A 23,444-nucleotide genomic window follows, 5' to 3' on the forward strand; every position below is an offset into this window, starting at 1 on the left:
AGGTGCATCTCAATACTGATGTGGACTTGCTCTGACAAGTCCAAGTCTTCAAAGATTTGCTTAAATGGAGGTAAGGAGTCTAGGAAAAGACATGGCTACTATTACATCTGAAAGGCCATAGCTGCTCTAGTCATGGGGGGCCTATAAATAGCCCCACAGTTGTTGAGGGGGTTCTCAGCGGCATATCGTTTTCTACTTGTAGTGCAACCAGAACAGACTAACAACAACAGTCCCAATGCATCTCCATGTTCATACATTTAAAAAGTAGTTATGTTACAAAACACACCAGAATACCAGAGGGTTATTTGTTCAACTTTATTGAGAAAAAAAATAAAAGTAACCATTAAATAGCAGAGCTATTAGTTGATCGATCAGCCATTGAGAGGTTTGAATAACATATTCAGTGCAAAAGCGAGAACAGTGTTGTGGATGATGGATTAACTAATGGCTCCCCTTCTAAAAACAATGAAAGGAAAAGAATTAACAAAAAAGGTGAAACTTTAAAAAGTGGACACGTTTGCTCTCAACTCTTCATTCTCAGCAGCACATAAACCAATTATTTATCTTATCAACATGCATAAAATGTTTGTCCTTATTTACTGCAGATATAGCTAACTTCAGCAATTCTCCATTCAAACAGTTAAGAGTAAGTGTATAATATTCACAGACCTCTAACGCTATTGGCAAATCTTACAAAAATGTGATTGCACCATGTTGATCCTCTCAATACAGAAATTGTGGCATTTGGAGAATCCTTATTCCTTTTAGTTGGCACTTTCTGCGCGAACTTAGAGAAATCAAGAGCTCTTCACAAAGTGGCTGTGGTTGGCTTTATACAGATACATGCTCCATTGAGAGTTCTGATCAATTAGCATCTTTTGGAAAGAAGGGGGCCATGGAGACATTTTTCCTTGTTAAGAGCATGTAAATAAATTTAAGGGGGGGGGGGGGGTGCGAAACAAAGAAAATGACTGTTACTGGCTGATGGTAAGGGGCAGCGGCCAAATGGGCAAAAGAATTACAGTAATTGAAAGTTTATTCCATCTATAATGCAAGTTGTTACGACCATGACAGATTATCACATGGCATACTTCTGAGTCCATTCCCGGGCTATTCTGTTGTACCTGTGGAGAAAGAACAAATCAGCAAAAAGAAAATAGGCAATCAATACACAATAGACAAGGGGTGCGAAGATCAAGAACAACGCCATGCATTACAACACCGTAACAGGTTGCCAACTACCCAAGTTGAACTTGAGATCCATGATGTTCACACATAAAACCCCCCATAGTCCCACCAAAATGGCATTCAATATTGTCAATAAACAGTCCCAGACAGACAGTGGAAATACTGTCAGAACCAAGCCCAAATCTACCGAAGCAAAGGCAGATTTATTTAGAGCGGCCAAATATGTCAGCCTAGAGTTAGTTGAAGTGCTGTCAATAATATCACTGTCACAACCAATGACTGTATATATCAACTGTATTAGGCAGCGGTGGTCCCGGCCCATCCACTGAAGAGCCAGGACCACCCAATCATATTGAGCAACAACAACAAAAAAGATCTACACACACACACACTGAACAAAAAATAAACGCAACATGTAAAGTGTTGGTCCCATTTTTCATGAGTTGACAAATTCACAGAAATTTTCCACAAAAAGCTTCTCTCTAAAATGTTGTGCACAGATTTGTTTACATCCCTGTTAAGTGAGCATTTTTCTCCTTTGCCAAGAAAATCTATCGACCTGACAGGTGTGGCATATCAAGAAGCTGATTATGCTGGGGACAACAAAAGGCCACTAAAATGTACAGTTTTGTCACACAAGACAATGCCACAGATGTCTCAAGTTGAGGGAGCGTGCAATTGGCATGTTGAATGCAGGAATGTTCAACAGAGCTGTTGCCAGAGAATTGAATGTTCATTTCTCTACCATAAGCTGCCTCCAAAGTCGTTATAGAGAATTTGGCAGTACGTCCAACCGGCCTCACAACCAAAGACCACATGTAAGCGCGCTAGCCCAGGACCTCCACATCCGGCTTCTTAACCTGCGGGATCGTCTGAGGATGGGGGTGCTCAGGAGTATTTCTGTCTGTATTAAAGTCCTTGTGAGGAAAAACTCATTCTGATTGGCTGGGTCTGGCTCCCCAGTGGAGGGACCTGGCTCCCAAGTGGGTGGGCCTATGCCCTCCCAGGCTCACTCATGGCTGCGCCACTGCCCAATCATGTAAAATCTGTAGATTAGGGCTTAATTTATTTATTTTAATGGCGTGATTTTTTTTCTACAAACCCTAACTCGTTAAAATCGTATTTTTTCCTTAGGGGTGGATCAGCTTAATATTGCGGAAAGATTGTTGCTTCCATCAATGTAATTGTCTGCATAATTTCCAATCTCATATATAATATATACACACACACACACACACACACACACACACACACACGAATATAGATATACATACTTTTTTTAGAATATACCTTTATTATACCCTACCACCCTTCCCCCAATTGGAGTAAACTAATAAACAATAACACTTAGGCTTCTACCTTCACTTTATACATACTATACACATTTTACAGACAACCTATTTTACAATAGTTATATTTTGTTTGTTTTTAGTCCTTTCTCTATTTCTGATGTCCATCCAGTTTGATTTCTATTTGTAACTGTGCTATTTCACAACATTTCTGAACCTATATACATTTTACAGACCCTGTATGTTTTACGTTTGTTATTAGTCCCACCCTTCAGCTCCATTCAACCCCTCCCATCTATCTCTTAACACCATCCATTTTGGATTTCTATTTGTCATATATTTTTCAACTGTGCTGTGATGCTTCACAACAGCACTGACAACTCCACCAGTCCTATTTATGATATCATTCACTAAAATACCTTTAAACATTTTTTTTTTTTCATCAATTAGTATATTTGCGTTTAACCACAAGATTTGTTGTATTATTTGTTCTGTCTTTTCATGTGGATTAAACTGAAATTGCAACCAACTTTCTAAAGCTTGTTTAAAAAAAATAACGATATTTTGGAGATTATTTTGTTTTCAAATAACCGAAAGTGAGCAGTTGTAATCTGGAAAGGGAAAAAGGCCATTCTTGAACATGGGGTGAGGCATTCTTACCAATTTGGATTTAAGTATAACTTTGTATGACTGATGCCTTTAGTGAGAGGTCTAATGCTTTAATATTTAATCATTTCTGCCCTCCTAATTCATATTCAGTATAAAAATAGGCCCTTTTAATTTTGTCTGGCCTGCCATTCCAAATAAAATGGAATATTTTTTGTTCATAGAATTTATAAAGCAGGTCACTAGCTGTAGGTAAACTGTGATATGACTAGAGAGTTAATCAGGGTGATTTTTCCAATAATAGACAGGTATTTTCCTTTTCAATGGTAGCAAGATCTTATCTATTTTTGCTAACTTTCTATAAAAATTTATTGGAGTAAGATCATTTCTTTCTTTTGGGATTTGTATACCGAGTATGTCCACAACCCCGTCAGACCGTTTTATTGGTAAACTACACGGTAATACGTAATATAGTACACATCAAAATTTGGTTTTAATCCAGAGAGGTTAGCAAAACTCAGCATGTTGCGTTCATATTTTTGTTCAGTGTATATACACACACTGAGTGTACAAAACATTAAGAACACCTGCTCTTTACATGACAGACTGACCAGGTGAATTCAGGTGAAAGCTATGATCCCTTATTGATGTCACTTGTTAAAGCCACTTCAAAACAGTATAGATGAAGGGGAGGAGACTGGTTAAAGGATTTTTAAACCTTTAGACGTGGATTGTGTGTGTGCAATTCAGAGGGTGGTAGTAGGTGCCAGGCGCAACAGTTTGTTGCAAGAACTGCAACACTGCTGGGTTCCCCCACACAACAGTTTCCCGTGTGTATCAAGAATGGTCCACCACCCAAAGGACATCCAGCCAACTTGACAACTGTGGGAAACATTGTAGTCAACATGGGTCAGCATCCCTGTGGAACGCTTTGGACACCTTGTTGAGTCCATGCCCTGAAAAATTGAAGGCGGGGGGGGGGGGGGTGCAACTCAATATCAGGAAGATGTTCCTAATGTTTGGTATACATCTCACACAGTACCAATCAAAGGTTTGGACACCTACTCATTCAAGGGTTTTTCTTTATTTGTCCTATTTTCTACATGTGAAGACATCAAAACTATGAAATAACATATGGAATCATGTAGTAACCAAAAAAAGTGTTAAACAAATCAAAATATATTTTACACTTGAGATTCTTCAAAGTAGCCACCCTTTGCCTTGACTGCTTTGCACACTTCGCATTATCTCAACCAGCTTCATGAGGAATGCTTTTCCAACAGTCTTGAAGTAGTTCCCACATTTGCTGAGCACTTGTTGGCTGCTTTTCCTTCACTCTGCGGTCCAACTCATCCCAAACCATCTCAATTGGGTTGAGGTCGGGTGATTGTGGAGGCCAGGTCATCTGATCCAGCACTCCATCACTCTCCTTCTTGGTCAAATAGCCCTTACACAGCCTGGAGCTGTGTTTTGGGTCATTGTTCAGTTGAAAAAGAAATGATAGTCCCACTAAGTGCAAACCAGATGGGATGGCGTATAGCTGCAGAATGCTGTGGTAGCCATGCTGGTTAACCTCTATGGGCTAGGTGGGACGCTTGCGTCCCACCTACGTAACAGCCACTGCCAGCATGTGGCGCGATTTTCAAAACCTTAAAAATCCTATTACTTCAATTTCTCAAACATATGACTATTTTACAGCCATTTAAAGACAAGACTCTCGTTAATCTAACCACACTGTCCGATTTCAAAAAGGCTTTACAACGAAAGCAAAACATTAGATTATGTCAGCAGAGTACCAAGCCAGAAATAATCAGACACCCATTTTTCAAGCCAGCATATAATGTCACCAAAACCCAGAAGACAGCTAAATGCAGCACTCACCTTTGATGATCTTCATCAGATGACAACCCTAGGACATTATGTTATACAATACATGCATGTTTTGTTCAATCAAGTTCATATTTATATCAAAAACCAGCTTTTTACATTAGCATGTGACGTTCAGAACTAGCATACTTCCGGGGAACTTCCGGGGAATTCGCTAACATTTTACTAAATTACTCACGATAAACGTTCACAAAAAGCATAACAATTATTTTAAGAATTATAGATACAGACCTCCTCTATGCACTCGATATGTCCGATTTTAAAATAGCTTTTTGGTGAAAGCACATTTTGCAATATTCTAAGTACATAGCCCAGGCATCACGGGCTCGCTATTTAGACACCCGGCAAGTTTAGCACTCACCATAATCATATTTACTATTATAAAAGTTTGATTACCTTTTGTTGTCTTCGTCAGAATGCACACCCAGGACTGCTACTTCAATAACAAATGTTGGTTTGGTCCAAAATAATCCATCGTTATATCCGAATAGCGGCGTTTTGTTCGTGCGTTCCAGACACTATCCGAAATAGTAAAGAAGAGTCGCGCGCATGGCGCAATTCGTGACAATAAAATTCTAAATATTCCATTACCGTACTTCGAAGCATGTCAACCGCTGTTTAAAATCAATTTTTACGACATTTTTCTCGTAGAATCTCCTTTTCGGCAAACAGAGGAAAAAATCCCAAAGGCGGGGGCGGTCGGGGTCACGCGCATAAGCCCAGTGTCCCTTGATCGGCCACTTGAGAAAGGCGATAATGTGTTTCAGCCTGGGGCTGGGATGACGACATTGTTTTTTCCCGGGCTCTGAGCGCCTATGGACGACGTGGGAAGTGTCACGTTAGAGCAGAGATCCTTAGTAAATGATAGAGATGGAAAAGAAGTTCAAGAAATGGTCAGACAGGCCACTTCCTGTAAAGGAATCTCTCAGGTTTTGACCTGCCATTTGAGTTCTGTTATACTCACAGACACCATTCAAACAGTTTTAGAAAATTTAGGGTGTTTTCTATCCATATGTAATAAGTATATGCATATTCTAGTTACTGGGTAGGAGTGGTAACCAGATTAAATCGGGTATGTTTTTTATCCAGCCGTGTCAATACTGCCCCCTAGCCCTAACAGGTTAAGTGTCTTGGGGCCTCCCGAGTGGCGCAGTGGTCCAAGGCACAGCATCGCAGTTGCTATCTGTGCCACTAGAGATCCTGGTTCGAGTCAAGGCTCTGTCACAGCCGGCTGCAACCGGGAGACCCATGGGGCGGTGCACAATTGGCCTAGCGTTGTCCAGGTTAGGGGAGGGTTTGGCCAACAGGGATGTCCTTGTCCCATCGCGTTCTAGCGACTCCTGTGGCGGGCCGGGTGCATGCACGCTGAGGACAGACTGTCGTTTCTCTTTGCTTATTTGAGCTGTTCTTGCCATAATATGGACTTGGTCTTTTACCAAATAGGGCTATCTTCTGTATACCACCCCTACATTGTCACAACACAACTGATTGGCTCAAACGCATTAAGGAAGGAAATTCCACAAATTAACAAGGCACACCTGTTAATTGAAATGCATTCCAGGTGACTACCTCATGAAGCTGGTTGAGAGAATGCCAAAATTGTGCAAAGCTGCCATCAAGGGTGGCTACTTTTTTGGTTACCACATGATTCCAAATATGTTGTTTCATAGTTTTGATAATGTCTTCACTATTATTCTACAATGTAGAAAATAGTAAAAATAAAGAACAACCCTTGAATGAGTAGGTGTGTCCAAACTTTTGACTGGTACTGTATATGTGTATATAAATAAATGTATGCTCTCTACTTGTTAGTGTGCCAAACAGGACATTTGTCTTTTTACCTAAACATGCAAACACCATCAGATAGAATTCATAGCAAGCAATGCACTGGAATGACATTCAGATGAACTGGAATGACATCTAACTGAAAGCCACACCCCTAATAAGCCAAGAATATGACTGCATTGAGGCAGAAACCACTGTGCTTCTATGGCTATATGCACCATGCCACTGCTTACTTCATTAGCAAACAAGACAGCTCAGTCACACTTCTACTTTAACTAGCTTTAAAAATGCTAAATTCTCTCAACCTCACAGCAAAATGTGTAGAATAGCATGAGATTAGCTATAAAAAAAAAGGCACAGTTTCCTCTCTACCCAATGACAAAATGTGTAGAATTGCAGGAAGTCTGTGTTTTTTTGGGCCCACCCACATTTCTGCAGGCCCACCCACAAAAAATGTCTGGCCAAAGCTATCGATCGCATGACACCACTCATTCACGCATTTGAAATCAAATAAGTCAGTTGAGATGGCGTCTCATGTCAGATTTATGTAGACATAACATGCAGTTTGAGCTACACCGGGAAGTGACGTTGCAGGCTAGCTCAGTGCTGCCCCCTCTCATTGAGTATCTCAAGTTGAAGGCCGACCGGGGTACTGCAGGCTGCCATTAGCTACAAAATTATCCTCAGAACTCTGCGTACGATTTTTAAATTATCAGGAAATACACCTGGTGTAGTAAAAGTAATTGGTGCCATGATAGTCTTCAAAAAAAATATATTTATTTACACAAAGATTGCCATTTTCCCCTTCACTATAATGGGAGGGATCTTGTTTTCTGCAAACAATGCCTGCAGTACCGCGGTCAGCCTTGAACTTCGTGGCTTCAATGAGAAGGGAGAGGAGTCCTTCTCCCCTGGTCACAACCCATAAAGCTCCACCACAGACACACACGGTCCACTCCCTTCACAATGCAGGGCAGTCTTACCCTAAAGCATAGCGTACTTGTCTGTCCATTCTCTCGCTAGTCTATTATACCTGATATGGAAGGAAAAGTCCTATATTATAAAGATATGACATTATAGGAATTAACTATCATTTAGCACCTCTCTCGTTCAAGTCTTGGATCAAAAAGTAGCATAATATTTTTCACAAATATTAGAGTATGCAGTTCATGAACAAAATGTAGACAAAGCTGGGTCTACAGTATACTTACTTTTCAGTATCTGTTTTGTAGATACGGGCAATTTCTGGCACTAACGGGTCGTCAGGGTTGGGGTCACATAAGAGAGAACAAATGGACAAAAGTACTGAAAAGGAGATTTAAAAAAGTATTAGAAGTGGATCTTAGGCATGTGAAGTGAAGTCACAAGGTAAAAATGTGTATCACAAAGCATGAGAAACAACAGACATCCTACCTTTAGAGATAGTTAATGCTGGAGACCACTGTGATCTCAAAATATCCAGGCAGATGCTGCCGTTACTGTTAATATTTGGGTGATAAATTCTTGTGGTGAATGCTAGCTGCAATGAAAAGGTTGGAGCAGCAATCAAACACATGATTATATAGATCAACAGAAACCATACTCCTCAATCGTCTACATACATCAAGAAAACTATTAATTGTAATAGAACAGAGGAACAGGAGAGGAAATAATTACCTTAGGTGGTTTGAAGGGGTAGTCTGTGGGGAAATGAATGGTCAGGAAAAAAACACCACCTTGGTATGGACTGTCATTCTGAAAAGAAACGAACATGTCAACGGACACACTGACCAGCCAAAACTAATGCAACTTCAACCAGCAAACACTTCATAAATTATACTTACAGGCCCCATAATAGTAGCTTGCCAATGAAACACTGCAAAAACAGAAAGTAGATACAGTTAGAAACATGTTTCAATGTTGAGAATGTTCGCTCAAATAAAAGTGCTTGGTTTGGCCTTACTGTCATCTCCAACAGGGCCGGCGGAACACTGTGCAGGAGGGTCCCTGGCCAGGTCGTTCAGCTCCTGAAAGAGGGACCAAACCAGGACACCATCAGTCCCACAACCAACATGGTTATTGAGTTTCTCATCCCTTCAACTTCACCCATTTAGTTTATCCAGCATAATGGCTGTGGTTACAAACACGTGTGCATTGGTGATTCTTTTATAGGACAACTGGAAACAGCAAACTCCATGATACTGCTACTGCACAGACCTCACAGTTGTATTTCGAAGGGCATTTACATTGTATTTACATTGCTGCCGTTGCAAAGAGCACGGCAAAGTAAGTACTTCTAAAGGTTAATTAGGGACGGATGAAAAGAGGAATCAATTTTTATAATGACATAGCACAATGACTAGTCTAGGCTCTAGTGAAAGTGGGCAGTGACTTAACAGGTTTCTTGGATTGCAGTGGTAGAGAACATGGTCTCTTGCAGAGCCCTGCCAGAGCAAACACTTCAGGAAACCAGATTATGTAAGAACTTCTTCTGCCAATAAATAAAAGTATATTTGTCACATGCTTCGTAAACAACAGGTGTAGACTAGTGATGTCACAATACCACAGGGTTAAAAATTCTGAGCAGCCTAGAGTTCTGTTCGCCCTGTCCCCTTGTTCACATTTTATAAATGTTCTGCGCATGTGCTTTGCAGAAACCTGTCACTGAAATTCACATTCTACTCAACACAACAAACTGAATTTGACTTCACACTGTTCAGTGTATAATAGAATACTGCATAGAATTTCTGATTTGCAAAGGCCTACCTGTGATTTGGCTGGAGGAATGGGAGGAAGGAATATACATGTATAATGATCTGCAAGTCATTGTGGCAATAAGGGAAAACACCGCATTAAACTTTTACTCAGTTAGCACAGACACACACACACACACACACACACACAGCTCCCAACTTATAACGTTAGGCACCATATAACATTTAAGAAGCACCAGAAAGATAATTGAAATATATTTTAGGCTTACATTGAAGCACATCTCATGAGTAGCAGACCCTTTTCCTTTCTTCTTGTGCCAATCAAATTTGCCTAGACCTACTGTCAAGGCCAAGAAACTCCTGGCAGATGAACTTAAACTGGACCCTAAACGCATCGAGATGGACGGCGCATACGAATGGCACTTTCTTCCCCGATGGACAGCCCAGATCTATAGTGGTGAAACTGCTCAGGTTCAAAGACGAGGAGATTCTCAAGTGAGCCAAGTGCCTGAAGGGAACCAAAATCTTCATTCATGAAGACTTCTCCGAAAAGGTACACCTCAAAATAAAGGAACTGCCGCCACGACTAATTGAAGAACGAAAGAAAGGCAACATCGCATACCTGAAGTATGATCAGCTGGTCGTTCACTCCCCATCTCGTAGGCCTATGGCAAGTGACTCTATATTACACTGATTTGACACACGCATACACACCAACAGATACACATATTTACTGTACTTTGTTCATGTGTTTCACCTAACCTCAAGCGGATCCTTTGTCCGAACCACCCAGGGCATTTGAACTGATTCCAGAGGCTGACCCAAAACAACGCCGCCGAAGAGGCAGACGGAGTGGTCTTCTGGTCAGACTTCGTTGGCGTGCACACCACCCACCGCTGCCGAGTATATTACTCGCTAATGTCCAGTCTAGATAACAAGGTAGACGAAAATAGGCCAAGGGTTGCTTTCCAGAGAGACATCAGGGATTTTAACATACTCTGTTCATGGAAACATGGCTCTCTCGGGATATAGCCACCTGGATTCTTTGTGTGTCGCGCTGACAGGAATAAACATATATCCTGGAAGAAGGAGGGCAGGGGTGTATATTTCATGATTAACGACTCATGGTGTAATTGTAATAACATTCACCCGACCTAGAATTCTTCACAATCAAATGCCAACCGTATTATCTCCCAAGATAATCCTCCTCGGATATTGTCACAGCCGTGTATATCCCCCCTCAAGCCGATATCCCCCCTCAAGCCGAAACTTCACTGGACATTATGCAAACCATATATCCTGAGGCTGCATTCATTGTAGCTGGGGATTTAATCAAGGCAAATTTGAGAATAAGGCTACCTAAATTCTATCCGAATATTGACTGTAGCACTCGCGCAAGAAAAACACTGGATCACTGCTAATCTAAGTCCCCCAATGCATACAAGGCCCTCCCCCTCCCTCCCTTCGTCAAATCTGACCACGACTCCATTTTGCTCCTCCCTTCCTATAGGCAGAAACTCAAACAGGATGTACCCATGCTAAGGACTAATCAAAGGTGGTCTGACCAATCGGAATCCACGCTTCAAGATTGTTTTGATCACGCAGACTGGAATATGTTCCGGGTATCCTCAGAGAACAATATCGACGTAAACGCTGATTCGGTGAGCTAAGTTTATAAGGAAGTGTATAGATGTTGTACCCACTGCCTATTAAAACCTACCCTAACCAGAAACTGTGGATAGATGGTGGCATTCGCACAAAACTGAAGGCGCGAACCACTGCATTTAACCATGGAAACAGTGTAGTTATTCCCTCCACAAGGCAATCAAACAAGCGAAATGTCAGTATAGAGACAAAGTGGAGTAGCAATTCAACAGCTCCGACGCATGTGGCAGGGCCTACAGACAATCACGGACTACAAAAGGAAAACCAGCCACGTCACAGACAAAACACTTTTGCCCGCTTTGAGGATAATACAAGGACTGTAGGCTCTCCTTCTCCGTGGCCGACGTAACGTATTAACCCTCACAAGGCTGCCGACCCAGACAGCATCCCTAGCCGCGTCCTCCGAGCATGCACAGACCAGCTGGCTGGAGTGTTTACAGACATATTCAATCTCTCCCCATCCCAGTCTGCTGTCCCCACATGCCAAGAAGGTCAAGAAGGCAAAGATACCCAAGTACCAAACTAGGCAAAAGGTAACTGAACTAAATGATTATCACCCCGTAGCACTAACTTCTGTCATCATGATGTGCTTTGAGAGACTAGTCAAGGATCATATCACCTCCACCCTACCGGTCATCCTAGACAAGGCCTGGGCAACTCCAATCCTCGGGGGCCTGATTGGTGTCACACTTTTGCCCCAGCTAACATATCTGACTCCAATAATCAACTAATCATGATCTTCAGTTAAAAATGCAATTAGTTTAAAAATCAGGTGAGTTTCCTAGGGATGGGGGAAAAGTGTGACACCAATCAGGCCCCAGAGGACTGGAATTGCCCAGGCCTGCCCTAGAACCACTTCAATTTGCTTACCGCCCCAATTCAATCTGCTTACACACAGATAGTGCAGTGTGATGGCGATTGCATCATCCCATCTGGACAAGAGGAATACCTATGTAAGAATGCTGTTCATTGACTACAGCTCAGCATTCAACGCCACAGTACCCTCCAAGCTCATCATTAAGCTGGAGGTCCTGGGTCTCAACCCATGCCGGGTCACCCCAGGTGGTGAAGGTAGGAAACAACATCTCCACTTCGCTGATCCTCAACACTAGGGCCCCACAAGGGTGCGTCCTCAGCCCCCTCCTGTACTCCCTGTTCACCCATGACTGCTTAGCCATGCATGCCTCCAACTCAATCAGGAAGTTTGCAGACGACACAACAGTAGTAGGCTTGATTACCAACAACGACAAGACAGCCTACAGGGACGAGGTGAGGGCCCTAGGAGAGAGGTGCCAGGAAAATAACCTAGCACTCAACGTCAACAAAACAATGGAGCTGATCGTGGACTTCAGGAAACAGAAGAGGGAGCACCCCCCTAACCTCATCGACAGGACAGCAGTGGAAAAGATGGAAAGTTAAGTTCCTCGGTGTACACATCACAGACAAACTGAAATGGTCCACCCACACAGACAGTGTGGTGAAGGCACAACAGTGCCTCTTCAACCTCAGGAGGCTGAAGAAATTTGGCTTGTCACTAACAGAGAGGCTGCTGCCTACATAGACTTGAAATCATTGTCCACTTTAATAATTGGATCACTAGTCACTTTAATAATGTTTACATATATTGCATTACTCATCTCATATGTACAGTTGAAGTCGGAAGTTTACATAAACAAGTTAATGACTCCAACCTAAGTGTTTCAACTACTCCACAAATTTCTTGTTAACAAACTATAGTTTTGGCAAGTCGGTTAGGACATCTACTTTGTGCATGACACGAGTAATTTCTCCAACAATTGTTTACAGACAGATTATTTCACTTATAATTCAGTGGATCACAATTCCAGTGGGTCAGAAGTTTACATACACCAAGTTGACTGTGCCTTTAAACAGCTTGGAAAACTCCAGAAAATGATGTCATGGGTTTAGAAGCTTGGAATGGAATAAGAATATATACACATATAAATATATGGATGAAAAATGATAGAGCGGCATAGGCAAGATGGTTTAAAAAACATATACAGTTGAAGTCGGAAGTTTACATGCACCTTAGCCAAATACATTTAAACTCAGTTTCACAATTCCTGACATTTAATCCTAGTAAAAATTCCCTGTCTTAGGTCAGTTAGGATCACCACTTTATTTTAAGAATGTGACATGTCTGAATAATAGTAGAGAGTGATTTATTTCAGCTTTTATTTATTTCATCACATTCCCAGTGGGTCAGAAGTTTACATACACTCCATTAGTATTTGGTAGCATTGCCTTTAAATTGTTTACCTTGGGTCAACCGTTTTGGGTAGCCTTCCACAAGCTTCCCACAATAAGTTGTGTGAATTTTGGCCCATTCCTCCTAACAGAGCTGGTGTAACTGAGTCAGGTTTGTAGGCCTCCTTGCTCCACGCTTTTTCAGTTCTGCCCACAAATTTTCTATAAGATTGAGGTCAGAGCTTTGTGATGGCCACTCTAATACCTTGGCTTTGTTGTCCTTACGCCATTTTGCCACAACTTTGGAAGTATGCCTGGGGTCATTGTCCATTTGGAAGACCCATTTGCTACTAAGTTTTAACATCCTGACTGATGTCTTGAGATGTTGCTTCAATATATCCACATAATTTTCCATCCTCATGATGCCATCTATTTTGTGAAGTGCACCAGTCCCTCCTGCAGCAAAGCACCCCCACAACATGCTGCTGCCACCCCGTGCATCGCGGTTGGGATGGTGTTCTTCGGCTTGCAAGCATCCCCCTTTTTCCACTGGAATTGTGATACAGTGAAATAATCTGTCTGTAAACAACTGTTGGAAAAATTACTTGTGTCATGCACAAAGTAGATGTCCTAACCGACTAGTCAAAACTATAGTTTTTTAACAAGAAATGTGTGGAGTGGTTGTAAAACGAGTTTCAATGACTCCAACCTTAGTGTATGTAAACTTCCGACTTCAACTGTACATCTTTACCAAATCTATGCGAACTGGTATTGTTCCTAAAGATTAGAAAATTGTTATCCCCATCTAAAAAAATCTGTGGATAAAAGATGTTTTCCAAATAAATCACCCAATATCTGTACTACCATGTTTTTCTCAAATCCTAGAAAAATTGGTGTATAAAAGAATGTTGAAACATTTAAAAAATAAACTATTCTCTGTGAGCACCCATATGGTATTCGGAAAAAATATTCCACAGATATGGCTCTTTTGCAACTTGCGGATAAATATTTACAGCCCTTAAAAATGAATACGCTCTTGGCATCTTTTTAGATTTATCCAAAGCGTTTGACACGGTTGACAAACTATTACTTTCTAAATTGCATTATTACGGTTTTCATGATTATATAGTTATGTTTATGATAGAGAATGTTTTTAGGCAAATGGCCTTAGCATCTACCAGGGCCAAGATATCCTGTGGCGTCCCACAGGGTTTGATATTTGGACCTTTGTTATTCATAATCTATATCAATGACCTTGCTGCTGTGTCTTCTACCGTACTTCCCATTCTCTTTGCTGATGATACCAACTAGATTTTCATTACACAAGAATTTTGATTTACCAGTTAATGAAGCCAACTCAGACATGGCCACATTTTCTGAATGGTTCCAGATAAACAAATTATCTTTAAACGTTAACAAAAATCCAACTTTATTGTATTCACAAGTAAGAACACAAAATATTGTAAAACTGAGCCAGGATCTCAATTGGTGGGAATGAAATGGAACAAGTCACATCCACTAGATTCCTTTGAGTTCTAATTGATGAAAAGTTATCCTGGAAAGATCATATTCAATTTGTCTGCAGCAAAGTGATGAAATATGTTGGTATCATCAGAAAGATTAGTGGTTTGGTTCATCAGGCTCACCAACAGATGCATATCTGTATTCCCAATCATGTGAAATCCATAGATTTGGGTCTAATTTATTTATTTCCATTGACTGATTTGCTTATATGAACTGTAACTCAGTTAAATCTTTGAAATTGTTGCATGTTGCATTTCGATTTTTGACCAGTATAAATTAGCGCTAATCCCAATACGAAGAAAAAAAGGTAGCACCTGTAATACGGGTATTATTTTTTTTTTAAACCATTTAGGCTAGAGACATGCCGTTCTCTGCTGTAAAGCTGCAAGCATGCCAACCGCGAAGCTGTGCTCCATTTCCCCTCTCTGGCGCTTAGAGTCTGCATGACAGCGAACTTGCAGTATAAATCAAACTGGCCTGTGCTCATGGTTATCAACTTTTCTCACTCTGCTCCAATGTCACAAATGTACAAATATAACAGAAGACTCATCAGGGTCTGCATCCCTGCTCGCCATCACGGTTAAACTCTATTTTAAAAACGGATGGCGCAACAGATGCGCAGGAAGAGAGGATGGAGAGAAGCAGGTGAGTGAGGGTTGGCAGGGGATGCGGCTGGCGGATTACAGCTGCCACGTGATTTGCACATTAAAGTGAAGTGGATATTATTAGACCGGCGCATACGAGTGGCTTTTGCTTAAATCCATCTGAATTTAGGAAAACTGCCTTTATAAAACTGTTATAATAGGTGCCAGCTGGTTCTTTAGAAGAGCTGAAAAATGTGGTAGTATCATATGAAACAGTACTACGGTATTCTAAAATGTTGGTATCATAAGTATCATGATGTTTTGGTACTGATATTACCGTGGTATCGGTATACCGTGCAACTAACAGTGAAATATTTACTTACGGGCACTTCCCAACAATGCAGAGAGAATAATAGAAAAATTATAACACAAGGAATATATACATGGGGTACCAGTACCAAGTCGATGTGCAGATGTAAGAGGTAATTGAGGTAGATACTTACGTTACAGCCTTATTCTAAAATGGATTAAATAGTTTTCCCCCCCCCCTCAAATCAATCTACAGACAATACCCCATAATGACAAAGCAAAAACAGGTTTAGCTCTACAAAGAGTCTTGGTGGTTTCATTTAAGAATGATGGACACCACTGTGTTCTTGGGTACCTTCAACGTTGCAGATATTTTTTGGTACCCTTCCCCTGATCTGTGCCTCGACACAATCCTGTCTCAGCGCTCTACGGAGAAGTCCTTCGACCTCATGGCTTGGTTTTTGCTCTGACATGCACTGTCAACTATGGGACCTTATATAGACAGGTGTATGCCTTTCCAAATCATGTCCAATCAATTGAATTTACCACAGGTGGACTCCAATCAAGTTGTAGAAACATCTCAAGGATGATCAATGGAAACAGGATGCACCTAAGCTCAATTTCGAGTCTCACAGCAAAGGGTCTGAACACTTATGCAAATAAGGTATGTTTTTATTTTTTTAATACATTTGCAAACATTTCTACTAGGGATGCACAATATATCGGTGAACATATCGGAATCGGCCGATATTAGCTAAAAATGCCAACATCGGTATCGGCCGATACGTGCCAAACCAATGTCAAAGCTGCTGTGCATACCTATATAACGTAGGTACATGACGTAATGACGGCACATAAAATTGTGCGCTATACGTGCAACACAGCATAAACTAGCCCACAATGTCTGCTGTGTGGTTCTCGCAGTCAACAAGTCGAGCAGTCATTTGAAAGAGTAACAAAATTTCAGCGAGACAACTCAAAGGCGAAATCCACTAAAGCCAAGATAATGGTTGATTGTCAAGGGCAATGAATTCCATTCTCTGTCGTGGGTGATGCTGGCTCTCGCCGACTGGTTGAGCACCGGCACACACTACCAAGAGAGCTATTTTTCAGATGTTGCCCTACCGGAGTTAAACAGTGATAGCGTCACTGCTATTAGCTTCACGACATCCAAACAGCGTCCCATTTTATGTGTCTTTGCGTGTCAAAAAATATACAATAGCAGTCAAAGCTGTACGAAAAAGTCTGCAAACAAGCAAACACCGGCCACGAACGATGTGTTTACAATACCACGTTGGTAATATAGCATCATTTGTTTGACAGCAACTTCTGGGGTAGCTAGCTTTAGCTTGGTACTTAGCTAGCAACAATACAACCAGCCTGAAAACAATGACCAGTCATTTTCATTATTCTTAGCAATGATTTAAGAATCCTTGTAAGTATTAGCTAGGTTGACACTTGTTCGCCTATTGAAATTGAACCTCAGTTCATGAAAATAAATAGCTAGCCAACTATTTAACCCTGTTGCCCAAAGATAACGTTATAAGTAGCCAACTAGCTTCATCTGGCTAGTGAGGCTCAACCGGACCGGGTTGTGTTGTGAAGCTAGCCACAATAAGAATTAGGCACAATAGTGGAATTTGCGCTTTGCCTTCTAAATAAAAGTATGTAATTGACAGTGATGCAAATGAATACAAAAAGTAGAATTATGACACTTCTATTTTGAAGGCAATACGCAAAGTCCACTTTTGTTGCTAATCCTTATTGTGGCTAGCTTCACATAGATTGGTCTGACCATTAATCAAATAAGAACTGTCTTATAAATGACGGTTACTTTAGATGATGACACCTAGCAATATAGTTAGCTAGCTAACTATAGCTAATGAAACAATGTTTTGCTATGTTTTTGGCGAAGAACATTGTTTGCTATGAGATACCTAGCTTTTTTTTATGACCAGCACTGTAGATGCGCGAGACAACTTTACCAACATCATAGCACACGTATCGATGAATCGTGACATATGAAATACGAGTGATAGTGTAATCAATGTGTAATAACTACGTAAAAAATGAATGAACGCGTTAAATGATTATGTGACGTGCAGTCATATTCAGGTCCTGATTGGTGAACAAGCTTATTTGACACGTCAAGTAGTGTTATAGTATATTTTTTGACACGCAAAGACCCAAACGGCGTTCCATAGCAAAGACCCAAACGGCATTCCATAGCAAAGACCCAAACGGCATTCCATAGAAATCCTGGTTGAGAATGAAACTGAACAAATTAACAATGAAACTGCACAGCAAGTAAGTGAAAAAAATAGGTTTTGATTATGTTTTACTGGTAATGGGGACATGCATAAATGCCAACACAATAACTTTTGGTCAGCGTGGTGTGTGTGTGTGTGTAACCTTTATTTAACTAGGCAAGTCAGTTAAGAACTAATTCCTATTTACAATGACGGCCTACCCCGGATGATGCTGGGCCAATTGTGCGCCGCCCTATGGGAATCACAATCACGGCAGGATGTGATAGAGCCTGGATTCGAACCAGGGACTGTAGTGACGCCTCTTGCACTGAGATGCAGTGCCTTAGACTGCTGTGTCCATGTGTGTGTTAACTATTTAACTGTTAGAATGCTTAAAAGGCCGCTAAAAAAAAAGTATAATTGGTTATCGGTATCGTTTTTCTTTGGCAAGGAAAATACTGGGTATCGGCCAAAAATGTGATATCGGTGCATCACTAATTTCTACAAACCTGTTTTCGCTTTGTCATAATGGGGTATTAGGGGGAAGATGGGTTAAATAATATATTCAAATCTATTTTAGAATAAGGCTAATTTAACAAAATGTGTAAAAAGGGAAGTGGTCTGAATACTTTCCAAACGCACTGTAGGTAGGGATAAAATTACTTGGCAATGGGATAGATAAACAGTAGCATCTGCATATGTGGTGAGTCAATAGAGTTAGTGCAAATTGGGTCAATGCAGATAACCAATAACCTGGACTAACTATTTAGCCGTTTTATGGCTTGGGGGTAGAAGCTGTTCAGGGTCCTGTTGATTACCGTCTATATTGCATATGAGTCTGATTGGGAGTGGATGAGAATGTTTGTCATCAAATAGATCAGTAAAAGAGGTGTAAGCCAAGCCTTGAACAGGTAGGAAGCTGTGGGCTGTGTTTCCGTCAGGCACAGGTGGTGTCTGTGCAAAGCTGAGCTAGCGTATAAAGACACACAGCTGTCACTCAACCAGTAACAGGCTAACAGCCTGTGTGACATGGGCCTAGGATTCCTCTCCCATGGTCAACTAACCGGTTAGAAAGATCAACACTCAACCATTATGTAAATACAGACCTGCTATAACTCAGTAATAAACATAGGCCTGTATAGATTTGAGTGATGCGTATGTGAGTCGAGGCAAGTAATTAGCATCTAGCGATAGGGAATACAGAACTTTGCATGATAGATGAAAGCCTAACCCCGACAAATTGTGGCAATGTCTTACTCAAACACCTGAGTCAGAATGAGGATTGGCCTGACCAGTGTTATACTGTGGGAGCCCAAACGGGAGGGAAAGACAACGGCAGCATTGATGTCAGTGTGTGTCTATCTGCACTCAAGCACTTCTCTGTGGTTAAGCAAACCTAAAGTGTGGGCTTAGTGAAATTAGAAAGGTTTTTGATAAGAAGCAAATTAATAAATCTGAGTTATACGCATCGTACTTAATGTTTAGGTCTACATTTTGTTGTTGGTTTCATAAACTATGCTGGGTTCAATTCAGTTCAATTGTGTCAGTATCTTTGAAACTATAATCTATCAACAAAGTTGCACACTCCATATATAAACTCCCAGCACTTTAATGGGTATTTACCAACGTGTCGGCATCACTGTGCCTTATTGTTTATTCACCGTTAGTCAGCACCTCCACACAAACAAATTTTTCTGGGTGTGCGCCCACTCATGTTTTTTTCATCTACTAGTACCTTTTAAACTAATTCCAATAGGTTCTTTATGCTAGAAGTTATTTGTACAGTAACAACCAATGTTCCCCTTTATTTTCAGGCAGGACTCAAAGGGCTTTGAAGCAACATCCTGGGATACCAACAATTTATTTTTAGGCATGGGCCCTGTCCCACTTAAGGTGAACAGCTAGCAGCATAGGCCAACATTCGTTTACATCTATTCAAACTGAACATTTATAAGATACTCCTTACATAACACCCACGCCCCCCTTAAAAAAAAAAATAAAGGGTGTAGGCATTGGTTTAACACCTACTACAGCAATGTAATGTTGGTGACCTCATCCATGGTGTTTTAGTTTTAATGTTTGCCAATGACAATAGAATAGGCATACCTACCACTTAATGCCACGGCCCTATAACATTCAAAGCTGAGTAATATGGTATGCTTTCAACTAACTAAATGTTCAACTCAAGTGTCAGTGAATGACACCTATAAACCAAGATTAGGAGAGGTGTTTAATGTAGAACTTGGCTTGGGGGGGACTGCAATTCCAGACTAACATAGTAGTAACACCACAGCAGCTAGCTAAGTCTATTTATATGCCCGTGTTTCTTAAAATAGTAGAGGCCAGAAAAAAATACCCACACCAGGATAACACTTGACTTGGCCAACTTGCATGACAAGGTTTATATTTCCAGCAAGGAACTCCAACCCGAAACATGCCACGAGCTGGTAACGTTAGTGGTATGCAACAGCCTTATCCTCCCTCTCATCAGGTTTCACCATATCTTGTTAGCTCCAGTAGAAGTTTAAGGGATAACGTTACTAGCGAACGCACTTTACACTAACTAACCTACCGTTAGTCGAGTCATTTAGCTTGGATTTTAGCTACTTAGATTCTTTACTAATGTTTTGGTCACACTCACTTTAAAGTGGCTAAAACTAACTGACATTAGCTAGCTAGGCTAGGCCCTGCTGCCACTTTGCTACTGCTAGCTAAAATGGCTAACCAAAAGCCAAGGCAGCACGCTTGGCCAGCTAACGTTATAGCGAGCTAAGGTTATAGCGAGCTAGCTAACGTTATAGTCAGCTGCCCACTGTACAACGACATTAACTAACGTAGTTATCTAACTAAAACGACATACCAATTTCACCACATTAGTTACCTGCTACAGAAGATCTAACTTATTAAGCAGTATTTACGGCAAAGCGTCAAACAACAATCCATTTACCTTGTGAATTCGTTTTAAGGCCATTCTGCCAGTGCGTAGCAGGGAGCGGTTGTCGAAGAGGGAGAGCACAGGCTAGCTACGTGATGCTAACTAGCATATATCAATTAGCTGTAGTGTAAGGCGAACTACCTAACGTGTTAGTTACCTAGCTAGCTTTGCAAAAACTGACAATTTTACTTTTACAGTTGAGACAAGGGTATCAATATAGAATGATATTCTGGCTTTCCTTTGTCGACAGCCTTTGACTGCACTGGTATTATAACGTTGCCGTTACAAACTTGACCAGCCGAATGATTACGTTAGCTCGGCTCGTTCTTCTGGTCACGACTGTGAAGTGAGCAATATTCGCGATGAGTGCAATCAGCGGTTCGCCTTCAAAAGAAAAGTCCCGCATTGAAACTGATGCAGCCGGATACAAATAGTTCAATCATGCCACAATTTGACTAGCTAATGCTAAACAAGGTTGGAATGTCCTTACATAAAGACAATCATTTATTCATTTTACAATAAACAGTAAAAATCTGTTGAAATCTCAAAAAGTTTGACACCTGCACCATTGAGAGTCTCTTGACTGGCTGCATCACTGCTTGGTACTAAGAGGCTCCTGAACAGCTTCTATCCCCAAGCCATAAGACTTCTAAATAGCTAACAAAATGGATGCACAGACTATCTGTATTGACCCTTATATTGTATATATTTTTTTGCACTGGCTCTATGCATACGCACACACTCTATAAACATTCTACCCACTCACACACACTCACTCTGACACTCCAACACACAAACACACAAACGCTCACACACACATTCATACTGACTCACACATGCACATACAATCATCATATACTGTATATCCTATAGTCAATCACAAGTGTGTGTGTGTGTGTGTGTGTGTGTGTGAGTGCGCGTACGTGCGTGCGTGCGTGCGTGTGTGCGTGAGTGAGTGTGTGTGTGCTGCGTGCGTGCATGAGTGCTTGCATGAGAGCCCGTTTGATGACATCTGGTTGACATCAGATTTAATTAATTGATTCATTTAATTAAATCCATTAAAGGGGCAATCTGGGATTGGTACATCAATTTTTTGACTTTTAAATTATTAAAATATAGCCATTGATTTTTGAAGAATGTAACTTAGAAATGCCTCATGAGCAAGTCTTACCCCATCAGAACCCAAAATATAAGCTTATTTAACTTCAAGCCATACAACCCATACATGATTACAATTATAATTTTGATTTCAAGGATGGTCAGTCCTTGCATCCATAAGTGAGAGTTCTTGCGTCTATGTATTTGAGAGTGGCTACATTTTTGCTGCCCCATTCATCAGCTGTTAACCAAACATGAAATTAAAGCTGAAAAGTCATTCTCTCTACTATTATTCTGACATTTCACATTCTTAAAATAAAGTGGAGATCCTAACTGATCTAAGACAGTGAAGTTTTACTAGGATTAAATGTCAAGAATTATGAAAAACCGAGTTTAAATGTATTTGGCTAAGGTGTATGTAAACTTCCGACTTCAACTGTAGTTTTCTTTTTTTTTTACCGTCTCCATAATGTCCATGACTTTCTTGTAGATAGACCATATGGTTCAAAAGAAAATAGCGTAATTAATGAAAATAGCATCTAATCAACAATGGCATTATTTTAAATTAAAGGACTGGTTTGCCCAAAATCCAGAAACTCCCAAGTGATTCCATATATTGAAACGAATTCAGTGGAATTTGCCCTTTCCCCTTCTCTTCACGAGTCACAGATCACATGACTCGTGACGTTGCTGGATGCAGGCCTTGCTCTGTTCCTTTGTCAGTGAATAAATGATTCACAAATCTGCGAACTGTGGGCAAATTCATTGTTTTATTGATGGTGAACTGCCGAATTAACTATTTTTGTCAAAAGTACTATTGGTTTTGAGTCAGGATATGGGTACTTTTCCACCAAAAATGTTTGAGATTATTTTATATCATTACGCTATGTAGCCGACTATGTAGCCGACAGCAGCAGAGATGGGTAGCATGAGCGCCCTCGTGGGGGAAACCCTGCTACGTAGAAACATCATGATATGCCCGTATATAAAGCTTGATGTTACAGATTACATTTTTTTTTTGGGGGGGGGGGGGTCTACTAACCACTGGTCTGGCAACCATCATTACGCACATCTGTTCCCCATAGTTACGCACACCTGGACCTCATCATCACCTTGATTATTCTCCCTTTATTTAGCCCTCAGTAGCCTCAGTCATCAGGCAATATTGGTTTTGTCACATTCAGTACACTTCTCCTGTTTTGTTTATCTGCCTTTTTCTAATGATTAATTAAACTCACCTTCTGCAGAGAGGGAGGTGAGTGAATATTCCAACTCCCGCAGAGTGCCCAGACTGCACCCTGCTGGACCGTGGCAACCTCCCGCAGATGGAATGAGCCGGCGCTACACACCCTATTCCGAAGACGAATGTGCGAGGAGGTCCAGATGGAGTTGACGTGCCGGAACTACCACCTTTCCGTGAGACG

The 23,444-nt window shown here is 41.0% G+C and overlaps 1 protein-coding gene across 3 annotated transcripts; it reads right to left on the bottom strand.

Annotated features, from left to right (window-relative positions):
- Positions 1-301: 301 nt before the first annotated feature.
- On the bottom strand, positions 302-22,617 carry LOC100194508 (ubiquitin-conjugating enzyme E2D 2 (UBC4/5 homolog, yeast)). 3 transcript variants are annotated; one of them, NM_001139594.1, is made up of 8 exons: positions 20,935-21,249; positions 8,698-8,761; positions 8,579-8,610; positions 8,412-8,489; positions 8,169-8,274; positions 7,967-8,060; positions 7,739-7,788; positions 302-1,124 (listed from the first exon to the last, which is right to left on the bottom strand). In NM_001139594.1, the coding sequence occupies exons 1-7, from the start codon at positions 20,956-20,958 to the stop codon at positions 7,740-7,742; spliced, it is 447 nt and encodes a 148-aa protein (NP_001133066.1). In that variant the 5' UTR covers positions 20,959-21,249; the 3' UTR covers positions 302-1,124; position 7,739. The 3 variants fall into 3 exon arrangements, with proteins under 3 accessions (NP_001133066.1, XP_014054871.1, XP_014054873.1); XM_014199398.3 differs by lacking the exon at positions 20,935-21,249 and adding an exon at positions 22,480-22,617 and having other exon boundaries at positions 841-1,124; XM_014199396.3 differs by lacking the exon at positions 7,739-7,788 and having other exon boundaries at positions 20,935-21,263.
- Positions 22,618-23,444: the final 827 nt, after the last annotated feature.

The sequence above is a fragment of the Salmo salar genome, chromosome 05 (assembly GCF_965601325.2).
Source record: "Salmo salar chromosome 05, fSalSal1, whole genome shotgun sequence".
Lineage (NCBI taxonomy): Eukaryota > Metazoa > Chordata > Actinopteri > Salmoniformes > Salmonidae > Salmo > Salmo salar.